Here is a 13,297-nt window from a genome sequence, read left to right as displayed (position 1 = left end):
TTCCACATTTACTTATTTGGCAGTATATCGAACTGGTGACTGCCTGCAGCAGTTTTAACTCCTAAAACGCCAAAAAGTAATTTAAATTAACTTAAAGTTTAAAATGGCGTACTTTTCCCATCATCCAACTCTGCATTGAGGCCAAGGGTAAATAAAATCCAATCCAACTAGCACACTGTAACTACTGTTTATATATCTTGCGCGGCTTCTTTTGCCTTTTCTTCTTCTTCTCCTACTTCTTCTTGGTTCATGGGAAGATTACAGGTCTTTCATGCAAATCACCACTGACTGTACAGGAATACAATACAATACAACTTTATTTATATAGCGCATTTCACAACCGATGGAGCTGTAAAAAAGTGCTTGGAAGCGTAAAGCGTTTCCATATATAGTCAATGAAAGCAACATATACTTGAGACAGCCTTGAAGAAAAAATATTTCACCGTTTAACAGAGAATACGCAACCATCAAGGTTTTTATACACATACATAAAATATAAGACAAACATTGTAGATTTGTGTGACGTCTTCTGGTTCTTCCTCCTTAGCCAATCACAGCTGGCCATCGCAGTCCCCACAGAAATCCTACTGAGAACAAGACCACTCACTTTCAGATAGATAGATAGATAGATAGGCAATGCAGTCCTCTTAAAGAAACCCATACGGACAAACACACAAGACAGTCTTTCTGTCAGTTGTCAGCAGAACGGGTGCCAGTGACGGACTGAAAGCTATTTGACCCGGTTAGGGACGAATACACTGACAGAAGAAAAAACACTTCCGTCTGTGCTAAATTCGTCTTCTTTTTTTTAAATTTTTTTTTTATTTTCCCCGTCTATCATTTAATTTCAAAATGGGCGTCTGTCAGTGACAGAATGCCCATCTCTGTAATTGTTTGTGTGTTATCAGTTTAAGCTTATTGTACCTCTATTTTTGTCACCAAAATCTACATTAATGACCAGTTTGTGCAGATTAGCAGGTAATTCGAAAAGAATTCACATACTTGGTGTTGCAGCTATACATCTTCAATATGTGTAGAGTAAAGATTGACTAATGCTTCTTCAGTCATGCACTGGAAGCTGGCAATAGTATTGTAAATGTGATGTCTTTTTTGTATCAACAACATAATGTGTTTCATTGCCTCAATGTGCCTTTAAATTACAACCTACAAATATTGAATGTTAGAAATAAGAATTGGGTCAATGGCTACACATATTATAAAGGTAAAAAAAACAATTTCCGGGTAACTAAAGCATGTTTATTGCTACAATTCAGATTTTTATTTTTTGCACTGTTAATCCCAGCACTGAAGAATTGGTTTGGAATTAATGCATTTACATCGAAGTCACTCATAAGAGAATCCTTTACAGGATACAACGGAAATAACGTGAGATACAAGCTACTTGCATGTGAGGAAACTATATAAAGTGGCATTCCTGTTAGCTCTTTTGAAATCCAGAATCAATCAGAATCATCTATGACAACTCATTACTCGTCTCAAGGTAATTTCAGCATTCAATTAGAGTTGATGCTGGCCTCTCTCGGTGCACCTTTTTACCAAAATATTTGGCACTATATATTTTTTTCAGTTTCTTCCTGTATTCTGTTTGCCTCTTTCCCAGCACTTCTAATTCCATCAATTAAAACTTCATTTTCTGGCTACTTTAAGTGCAAAAATCTTTGGAGCAAGTGTGAAGCCAACCTTATTTTGAGTAATGTATTTTAAGAATACTCACGTTAGTTTGTTTTTAACGCAAACGTCCCAGATTCATAGTTAGACCCATAGCAACGCCCAAACTAGGAAAATGCTTTTGTTCGGCAATCGCCGGTATTCTTGGGGAATGATGTCATTTACAGAACGACAAGTCGCCAGTCGCCATTGTACTGCATTATTGATCGTTTAATGAGCGTCTCAACTGCCATTAATGTTGCGTTATTTGGCAAAATGGATCGGCGCTGTTTGGCAATGCCTTGTTTGCATTCTGCGAAGCATCTGTTGAATGGTGAGAAAGGAGGAAAACGGGTCAGAGCGCGTGAGGACTGTGCGCGTGAAGAAGGAGCCGAGGAGAATGAGCGGGCAGGTGTTATGTTGAGAGTTGAACAGCGAGTGTGTATATATACCTTAAATACCTTACCAATGACTATGTAGAAAACCAACCCAATGTAACGTGTCATTTCAGTACTTGCAGAATAAATGGACCAAGTAGGTAATCTCACTGCGCATCATTTACAGGATGTCAAAGGATCGAATTTAAAACTCTTACCATTCATTCAGTCTCGATGAGTCTAGTCCCCTCTCATATCGTGTTCTGCCAGAAAGTCCTGTCCGTACGAATCGTCCTACCAGAGGCTGATTTGACAGTCGCACAATATTTTCGTTCATCCATATATGGTCCTACGAACATGATTCCAACAATCTCCTCCAACTCTTCAAATACCCAGATTGCCTCAGATACGTTTGAGATTTAGCTTTGTGAGTCAATTTCTGACCGGCATATTATACTTTCTATTTTGAGCTAGCCATAGTTGGAATTGTCGCTCAGTAAAATCTCACTTCAGGAAAACAATTATTTTGTCAAATACACCAAATATTTTTTTTCCATACTTTATTATTTGGATTGAGTAATTACTTTACTTGCAGTGTCGTTTTTATGAGGCGCCGTTCGGGACATAATTCAGGAATCGCTCTCACACTCACTAGTAGAATGCGCTCATACACATAGGTGAAATGTTTTCGCTCATACACACTAGTGAAATGCGCTCATACACATTACTGAAATGCGCTCATACACACTAGTGAAATACGCTCATACACATGGGTGAAAATGTTGTCGCTCATACACATTACTGAAATGCGCTCATACACACTAGTGAAATACGCTCATACACACTAGTGAAATACGCTCATACACATGGGTGAAAATGTTGTCGCTCATACACACTAGTGAAATGCGCTCATACACATTACTGAAATGTGCTCATACACCTGGGTGAAATGTGCTCATACACCTGGGTGAAATGTGCTCATACACATGGGTGAAAATGTCGCTCATACACAATACTGAAATCCGCTCATACACATGTGTGAAATGCGCTCATACACATTACTGAAATGCGCTCATACACATTACTGAAATGCGCTCATACACATTACTGAAAAGTGCTCATACACACTAGTGAAATGCACTCATACAAACAAACACTATGACAAGCTCGCTTAACAATCCAACATTTAAAAAAATAATAAAGAATGCTGTTGTGCGTTGCAACAGCATATGACATTCGTGTCGGCAAAAGAGGAGGAACATATTACATTCGTGTCGGCAACTCAAGAGATGTTTGAAGGAGAAACGATACGAACAAACATATCAGATTCCACGGTTACCAAAGACTATTGTAGAGATCTAAAGTGAAGCTTAATTCCCCTTTCCTTCTTTGCTTTTAAAATCTGCAGCGGACAACCGCGGAATCGGCTGGTCCGGTGGTGCAAGATAAATCAGAGGATTGGCATGCTTGTGTGTGTTTTTTCAGCAAATGTACCATTATTTACACTTTTTGATAAAATAGGTACAAAATTGCGACGGTCATAAACAATGCGCTCACGTCGTTCTACTTTACGTAGAGTTCCCATTTCATTATACTAAAAACAGCACACCCGGGAATAAGGAACACATAAGGTATTTACAAAAAGCAAAAAGTCCTGGGAGTTACTGACACCTAGGGGTAGAAACAGCGCACAGCCCTGGTAGAAATCTGTCGAGTCCGCCTTCAGCCCACCCAGCAAATAATTTATTTATGTATGTATTTAAGTTTAGAGGGTAATGGCAGCGTGACGTCAATACGTCGGTAGCGCGTCCTCGCCAGTGTGACGAATAAATGTTATATTCATAAGTTTGTGGGAAGGAAGTCATGCTTTGTTTCACTTACTAACGGGTTCAAGCAATGTATTTTTTCGTCCAGACATTATTTTAAACAGAAACCAATTATTAATTATTTGATCCAAACTTTCTGTATAAAGTGTATTTTCAATATTGACTTTCATCCCCTTAGCGTTTTGTTCTTTGTATGAAAACTGTTGAATGTGATTTTATTTTGTTGTATATTACATGTTAAATACTTTTTCAGAAAGGGTGTCTAATTTATGTACAAGCTTGCTGACGAAAACAATTCAGTATTGTATATGGGCGCATTTCAGTCTTGTTTATGAGCAAACCAATTTTCAGTTGTGTGTGTTTTTTTTTTTAATTTTCAGCGTTTCAGTATTGTAAATTAGTGCATTTCACTTGTATTTGGGAGCAAAACGAAATCAGTAGCACGTATGAGAGTGTTTCGTTGTGCGTATGAAAGCGTTTCAGTAGTGTGTATGTGACCATTTCAGTTGTGTGTATGGGAGGTTTTTTTCACGTAGGCGTGTCAAAGGATTTCAGTAGATTGTATGCGCACGTTTCAACGTGTTGTGTGAGTATGTTTCACTTGACTGTGTGCGCGTATTTCACCATAGTGTGTGAGAGGTATTTATATATGACGTCATCGGAACTCCTTTCCTTAGTCTTTCAAAGTAAAACATGTCCGCTGCCCAAAAGTCATGAAGTGGCCGAACTCAAGCAATGCCACAACTTGGTGACATACTGCATAGAATATATATATAATATAATCCATATTTGTGTTGATTATTCTCTTAAAATAACGCTTTTGCTCATTTAGTAAACATGTATGCTTTTAATTTGGAGGTTGCATTTTTTTTAAGACGATCGGGACAGCCAATAGGAAGTCGTGTAGTCGCTGGCGTTCATGTGACGTTTGAGGATGGGCATTCTTTTTTTAATTTATTATTATTATTAGTGCTTTAGTTAGCAAATTGTTCATGCGACAGTATGTAATTGCAACGAAAGTCATGTCAAAATAGAGAAAATTCTGAGGTCGATTTTGAACCGGAAGTCCCGCCTACATCGTTATTTGATTGACAGGCTAAAACGGGAGCCAGAGAAGACCATCGGACATGATTTTGAAGAGGCGAATAAAAAAAACCATCGAATCTCCATGTGGTAGCAACGGGGAAGGCTGTTGGGGTGAGCAGAAGTGACCGTGAGACGGAGACAGCCTTATTTTGATCTGTATCGGCGTCAAAGAGCGCGTAACTCACTTGATGCAGACGAGCTAAGCTATGCTATAAACTATGCTAACGTCGCCAGGCCATTATACAGTATTTCTTTAGATGTTTAGAATGAGAAATAATACACAACGTTTTGATTTTTATGATGTTTGAGGTATTCTGACTGAAATGCAGTGGAATCGAGGTCACCAGTAGTCATTTCCATTACCTGTAATTGTAAATTTGAATGTGAGATACTATTGCAGTCAGATGCATATGAGATGTCATTTAGTTGGCACGACTTTGATCGCCACTGTTTTGCTTGTTGAATAACAAATGAAAAGTGAGTCATACATGGTGTTTCAAAAGATAATTGTCAATGTTTTATTAAATGAAATTGCAACCTAAAATTGTGTAATATTGTATTATTATCGAAAATGGTTCTACTTCGATTTTTTTTGCAGACAAATATAGCTTTTTCTAAAGAAATGAGACAAAAAACAAATGTCTTGGTAAACATAAATACATCATTATAATAAACAGGTCATGTCTTATGGAAGCATTAAAACTTCATTGAAGATTCCTGTGCATTGATGGCAAGCCTCCCAGCGTAAAGAACCAAGCACCATGGTCATTGAGGAAACACGACGGTGTGGTAGGAGACTTTTTTTTGGGAATGTGGGAGGAAACCAGAGGACCCGGAGAGGACCCAGGCAGGCATGGGAGAACATGCAAACTCCACACACGATGGCCGCATCCCCGATTGGAATCCTGGATCTCTGCACTGCGAGGCAGACGTGCCAACCACTCGATCGCCGTGGCGCCCATCCATTAAATGTTAAATAAATTATTATTTTTTTAAATGTTGGATTGTTAAGCGAGCTTGTCATAGTGTTTGTTTGTATGAGTGCATTTCACTAGCGTGTATGAGCACTTTTCAGTAATGTGTATGAGCGCATTTCAGTAATGTGTATGAGCGCATTTCAGTAATGTGTATGAGCGCATTTCACACATGTGTATGAGCGGATTTCACACGTGTGTATGAGCACTTTTCAGTAATGTGTATGAGCGCATTTCAGTAATGTGTATGAGCGCATTTCAGTAATGTGTATGAGCGCATTTCACACATGTGTATGAGCGCATTTCACACGTGTGTATGAGCACTTTTCAGTAATGTGTATGAGCGCATTTCAGTAATGTGTATGAGCGACATTTTCACCCATGTGTATGAGCGCATTTCAGTAATGTGTATGAGCGCATTTCACACATGTGTATGAGCGGATTTCACGAGTGTGTATGAGCGACAACATTTTCACCCATGTGTATGAGCGTATTTCACTAGTGTGTATGAGCGCATTTCAGTAATGTGTATGAGCGCATTTCACTAGTGTGTATGAGCGAAAACATTTCACCTATGTGTATGAGCGCATTCTACTAGTGAGTGTGAGAGCGATTCCTGAATTATGTCCCGAACGGCGCCTCATAGTCGTTTTCGTCAACGATGACAAATACAAAAATATTTTGTTAACGCCCCTTTTTTTCATGACGACAACGAGACGATGACGAGCTAAACGAGGTTATTTGATGACAAAAACATGACGTGACGTACATGAAATTTCCGTTGACGAGACGGGATGAAATTGTTAGCGTGTGGTTCATCAGACGCTCAAAATTTATGACATCCCTTCCCTTCTGTCTTTCAAAACATTGCAATGAAGTGCAACCTATCTTTCGTTTGGGCACACCCACCACTGGGATAGCAAGCAGGGCGCATGCTCTGATAACCACAAGCTGGTGCAAGTAAACAAGACACATTATTGATAAAGTTTGTACTTGTGCCACTGTCCATCAGAAAGTCTTTGCTATTGGGTGGAAACCTTGTATGCCTTTTTTTTTAACTAAAACAGACTAACACCTTTTTGAGTTTTGGTCTAATGAATTCACAAAAACTAAACTAGAACTTTTTTTTGTGTTTCCGTCGACTAAAACCAACTAAAACCCTTATGAGTTTTCGGCGACTAAAACCCACAAAAACCTTATTGAGTTTTCGGCGACTAAAACTAGACTAAAACTATCACAAATAGGAATGACTAAATCTGATGAAAACTAATAAGCATTTTTGTCAAAATGACTAAGACTATATCTAAAATGCCTGTCAAAAACAACAGTTTACTCGTGACACAAAAATATTTAATTTGGCATTTTCTGAACTTAATTCACACTAGGTCTATAATTGAGACGATCTCCATAAGTTCGACACCTTTTGACAACATTGGGCAATCTTTTAGACAAAGTGGAGCGAGAGTAGTTCACACACTGGATTCTTCAACAGCGAGCACTACTTGTGAGAGTGAACATGCAATTTAGCGCCCGCTATTTGGGCTCACGTCCACTGCGTCATGCTTTGTCTGCTCTGAACTAATGTGGTCGACATATTCTTCAGTCAACAATGATGACAGCAGCAAATGGTACGAACACCATGTGCTAAGCATTTCTTGAGAAATAACCCACAATTTGACACTGTCATGACAATTCTGCTGTGTGAAGCTGAAGCTGCCAGATGTCCCGTATGTGTGCCTCTGAGCATTTAGAAAAGCTGTGCTCGCTTGTGAATAGCTGAAAAGCATTCAATGTTCATTATTATTATTATTATTATTATTATTAGTGCCGTAATTACATAAGAATAATGGGAAATTGTGCACCACAACATAGAATGTGCACACAAGAAAGTGTTTTGTATACATCTCTGTGAATGCTAAAACGTCCGCTAAGCAGGAAAGCAGTGGGGAGCAGGAACATGGAACACAACAAGGTTGTACAATACATCATTTGGCCCACAAAACCTAAAGCTCACAGAGATACACACGTCAACTCAACGGGAAAGGACTGAGTGGTACAAAAATGGCTGAAATGTCCATGATGCAATGCGGTATTATGACACATTTCCAAAGTTTTGCCTGATTGGATATTAAACATCCATCCATCCATTATCTGTTGTGCTTCTCCTCACAAGGGTCGTGGGGGTGCTGAAGCCTATCTCAGCTCTCTTGGGCCAGTAGGCGGGATACACCATGGACTGGTTGTGAGCCAATCGCAGGATATTAAACAGTAATCAGACTTTTCCCTACAGTGGCACAATTATCATGCTTTGGTTCAAGTATCGCAAGCATGAATCAGCGTGTTGTACGCATAGGGGAGAGAGGTTGCAAGCAAGAAGCAGTTTTGTGCGAGTGCGTTGACGATTTAGTACACACTATACATATTTTTGTGCACACAAAAACTGTTTTTGTGTACAATATTTGACATTATGCTTAAGTAATTGTGGCACAAATTTAGCTCGCATAATGACAAGGTGAAAAATGTTTTGGGGTCTTTTTGCAAATCCAAATCCATCCATTTAATCATTTGTGTGGCAGGTGGGCTAGTTGCCAGCCAGTTGCGTATTGACAATTTTTTACACTCACCTTCACGCCTTTTGGGCAGCCGTGTCTAAGTGGTTATGATTGCCCCCTACCACAGGCAGGGTCACTGGCTCAAAACACAGATATCCCGCACTCCTTCCGGGCACTTAAGCTGCAGCCCTTTGCTCCAGTGGGTTCCACTAACATTTGTGTTTGCTATTTTGGGTTCAGTGCAGACACAAAATTTTGTGTACACGTGTAGTTGACAGGAAGAGGATCTTTCTTTCTTCTTTATTTCTAAGGGCAATTTAGAGTCTCCAATGAATCTAAGGCTGGTAAGAAGGTTGTATTGACAAGAGACAGGTTTATTGAGAGCTCAAAATGTGTGTGTGTTCCCAAGGAATTGGTGTGCGTACGTGGCAACAAAGACAGTAAGTTGTGTTGTCGAAGATGGCGTGGAAACATACGTGAAACCAGACTACCATCCTTGTGCCTGGGGCAGCGGCCAGTGCAACCGTGTGGTCGTGTGAGTATTGCACAAACACACTCATCAGCCCGACACACACTACTTCACCCCAAATCTCCAATCTCATTGTACAATGAGTACAATGACAATAAAGGGCATTCTTATTCTGAATCTAAAAAAAAAATTCCTTTCTGTTGACTCACTTTGGGTGTTTAAAAAATTCTGTGTAACTAGAACATTGCGTCACTGTCAAGATGAGCATGGTGAAAATCTGACTTAGACTGCTCAATTACTTAAACATCTGGGCTTCTCAAATGCCTACTTTCCATTTTAATTCTCTGGTATTTGTGAGTTGTCTCTTCAGCCTCACAATCTGATGCAATCAAGGGTCACTCTCTATTTTAAAATGACCTGATTGGCTGAGAACTTGTTTCAAACATAGTTGTGGTGGACTGCAACATGTCTTCTCTCTCAACAGAATAAAAATTTGAAACCAGAGTGCCACATGTTGAGGTCAAAGTCATGTCTGTCACTGAAGGAAAAAATATACATTGCGACCTACAAAGTCAAACATGCTTTAAATGTGAATGCACTTATTTCCAACAAATGTTCCTCATTGCGATAAGGGGGTGAGACCATGAGAGAGGATTCAGGGCATTCAATAATCAATTATTGAAACGGCATAGCCGATTCGGAATCATTCACATCTGCATTGCAGTTCATCTAATTATTATTTTTCCCAACTTTCTATGACAGAAATGTAAATATAATATCTCAAATAGTATCTGTACAGCGAATAAAGCTTTTATACATCAACAGTTTTAGATTGGAATTCATTAATTTACATTACATAATTTCCCAGAGGTGCATTTCTTTTGAAATTAAAACAATTTGGAAATCTACCGATCTCGCATTTCCTTGAGAATGGAGCTCTGGCTGTGATGTCGTGTCCTTGTGCCCTATTATCTTAAATTTGTTCCTGAGGTGCTCTCCGACTTGCAGCAATCTTCTGTATCATTATTAACTACTTACTTTGTATTGTTTGCTTTGGTCAGCTGGAGTCGCGCAGTAATGGGGAGAACACATGCAAAGAAAAGTCCTAAACTCAGGTGTAGAGTGGCTCAAAGCAGAAATTAAGTGGGGACCTTCTTGTTATGAGACAGAAGTGATTATGACTGCTCCGTTCTGTTCCACCATTCCACTGCCAAGTAAAACATAACAAAATTTAACTCGTGAAATCACTGATTAGTCTGAATGACGATATCCACTTGCCTTTTCAGATATCGTACGTACATGAGGCCCAGGTACAAAGTAGCTTATAAAATGGTGACGCAGATGGAGTGGAAGTGTTGCCAGGGTTACAGTGGAGATGACTGTAGCAGTGGTCCAGTTGGTGGGTCAGAAAGCACCAACAGGCCTCAGCCCCAGCCAGGACACGGAGGAAGTGGGATGAACAGCGGACAAGGAGGCATCAACACTGGTTTTGGACAGAATGGAGGACACAGTGGTAAGTCAATTCTTGCCACAATGGGGCAACCATCTGACAGGAACTAGATTTGATAGGACCGATGAGAAAACCATGTATAAATAACACAGTTACTAAATCATTATAGTAAAGCTCAGTAAACATGGAATGTTAGTTATCTTTAATGTCTTCTTCCATCCATCCATCCATCCATCCATCTTCTCTACCGCTTCTCCTCACTAGGGTCGCGGGGTGCTTGAGCCTATCCCAGCTATCTTCGGGCAGTAGGCGGGGGACACCCTGGACTGGTTGCCAGCCAATCGCAGGGCACACAAAGACGAACAACCATCCGCGCTCACACTCATACCTAGGGGCAATTTAGAGTGTTCAATCGGCCTGCCATGCATGTTTTTGGAATGTGGGAGGAAACCGGAGTACCCGGAGGAAACCCACGCAAGCACGGGGAGAACATGCAAACTCCACACAGTATGGCCGGAGCCGGGATCGAACCCACGCCCGATGCTATCTCTCACTGTGAGGCCATCGTGCTAACCAGTCGGCCACCGTGCCGCCTGATGTCTTCTTGAATTTCTTATTTCTTGGCCTTCCTCAGGAGCTTTGTGAATACAAAAACTTAAGTTGCTGTTTGTTTCTTCCTCAGAAAGGGTCAATAATGAAAAGATGAGGCAACTGGAGGAAAAGATTCACACCCTGACTAAGACAATTGAGGACCTGCAATCTACCATTACCTCTATGAACGAGCACGTTCAAGGAGGGAGCAACAGACCTGGTCTTAATGGCAGTGGTGGCATCTCCTCCGGAGCAAGAAACCCTGCTGATGCAGCTCAACCAGAGATTAAAGAGACAATCCACAGCATTCAGACCAAACTGGATCAACTTGACAATCGCACACAGGTGAAATCAGCTTTTACAATATTACCCCTAATATTGCGGTGATAAATAAGTGTCACCGTAAATATCTTGTGATTGAACTCACTGTACAGTTGGAATGGTAAATCTTGGTCACATTTGAATTTTTTTCCCAAAGTGTGGAATGAGAGGCAACATTAAAGATCAGCCACCATTCCTAACTTTTTTTACTTGACCAATACATTGATTTGTGAGAATACTACGCACACCTCACCCATTTACGACCAACAGTACAACTTTAAGCCGTTCCTTTGCAGTAGCTTTGTTTTGGGTGTTATGGGTATTTCCCAGCGACCACTGGGAAATACTAGCTGGACTCAAGAATTGCAGACACAGCAAGATATGATTTCACAAGGGTATTTATTATTATAAATAGAGAATACAATTCAATCATTGACTATAGTGCGCCGGCAACTAGCAAACGAAAAGCGCTGGTGGACAAACTCACACCAGGAAAGAAAAATCGACGGCGGAACAAAAAGCGCTTGCAAAGGGCAAGGAACAAGAGAACATAAATTGCTTACCGAGAAGAGCCTTAGCTTGACAAAACGAGAGAACACAAAAACGTCTACTGCAAGTGCAGAGCGAGGAGACAATACAATTCGTAGCTTGGGATCATGAGCGTGAGCGATGCGGGAGAATATTCAGACGCTGAGTAGTCAGCGTCGTTGGCTTATGTAGGGCGGTAATCATAGCGTTGACGAGAGTCAGGTGCGCGGCCGGTGGGCGCGTCTCTCCAGCCATGACGACATGAACCAGGAAACGAGTTGCTGAGGGAGCGCCCACTCCGCTGGGAAAAACAATAACAAAGACAAGGCATGACAGAACGGATCATGATAATGGGGAGAATTCCATCAGACTGACGGACCAGTCTATCAATCCGTCATAGACGAACGCCAGCCTTGCTGAGGTTTGAACTAAAAAAATAAATAAATAGACCAAGCATGGATGAAAGTGGGTTTTCGTCTGTTTTTACATTTCTACTTTTTTATTTGTGGGAAGAGTAGGAATAGGAGGTTGTGAAATTGTATTTTGCAGCCCCACAGTCCATTTTAGAAGGTAGCAGTGATACACCAAAGGTTGTTTGCCAACCACTAAAAGAAGAGAAAGACACAGTATGATGTAGATAGTGCACTTCATTTACCATTTTAATCAAATCAGTACAGCTAACAGATGGATGGATTTCTCATCTGTTGAACCTGTTTTTTTCTCTTTTTTTGTTTTTAAACAGACTGACAATTGACGGACTGGTGACGTTTACTGACAGAAGCGCGGTGTTAAAATAACATGCCACACTGACTAACAGATGAATAAAGTTTGGTCCGGCTTAAAAAAAATGACAGACTGACAGATAACGGATGGGTGCCCACTGCCCAGCCCAATGACGGATGACAAATCACGGACCAGCAAACTTTAGTAAAATGCCCGCCTCTGGTTTCTTAGCTGACTTTGTATTAGTGTTTGTTTTGAAAGACTTTGCTGTTAAAAAAAGAAGAAAATTTAATTGAGATTGTTTTCCATTCCATTCTAAACTCTCTCACACGCACACGACCACCCTTACCTTGCAGAACAGCAACGTGATGTGTTCTGATATATCCTATTCAGTATTATTTTCCATTGCACTAACTATTCTCTTATTTATCTAATTTATATATTTATCTGAATTATTATTGTATTGCACTGGAGGGGAGCTCTCTAATCTCGTTGCACACTTGAGTACAATGACAATAAAGGGATTTCTGATTTCTGGTTTTGTATTAGGCTCATGATAAAACCCTTGTGAGCATCAACAATCATCTGGTCAATGGAAAAGGAAATGATTTGGAAGGAGGTCTTCCTGGAGGAAGTCTGAGTGGAAAAAGTCTGAACTCATTGAAGGAGGAGATCCTTGAAGAGCTCGAGAGAAGGGTTTCGCTATCATGTTCCTCCTGTCAGGTATTAGTG

The 13,297-nt window shown here is 40.3% G+C and overlaps 1 protein-coding gene across 1 annotated transcript in view; it reads left to right on the top strand.

The window, feature by feature from the left end:
• The window catches only part of emilin1b (elastin microfibril interfacer 1b), a 49,984-nt gene that overhangs the window by 16,525 nt on the left and 20,162 nt on the right, over positions 1 to 13,297 (top strand). The window contains exons 2-5 of the mRNA XM_088297189.1: positions 8,893 to 9,018; positions 10,239 to 10,465; positions 11,085 to 11,338; positions 13,115 to 13,288. Coding sequence (XP_088153315.1) covers positions 8,893 to 9,018; positions 10,239 to 10,465; positions 11,085 to 11,338; positions 13,115 to 13,288 — 781 coding nt within the window. The remainder of the gene's footprint in view (positions 1 to 8,892; positions 9,019 to 10,238; positions 10,466 to 11,084; positions 11,339 to 13,114; positions 13,289 to 13,297) is intronic.

The sequence above is a fragment of the Idiotropiscis lumnitzeri genome, chromosome 5 (genome assembly GCF_059441095.1).
Source record: "Idiotropiscis lumnitzeri isolate Australia: NSW breed Sydney's pygmy pipehorse chromosome 5, RoL_Ilum_1.0, whole genome shotgun sequence".
In the NCBI taxonomy this organism is placed as follows: Eukaryota; Metazoa; Chordata; class Actinopteri; order Syngnathiformes; family Syngnathidae; genus Idiotropiscis; species Idiotropiscis lumnitzeri.
Note: the sequence above shows the minus strand (reverse complement) of the source record. Positions and strands in the feature narration are given on the sequence as shown.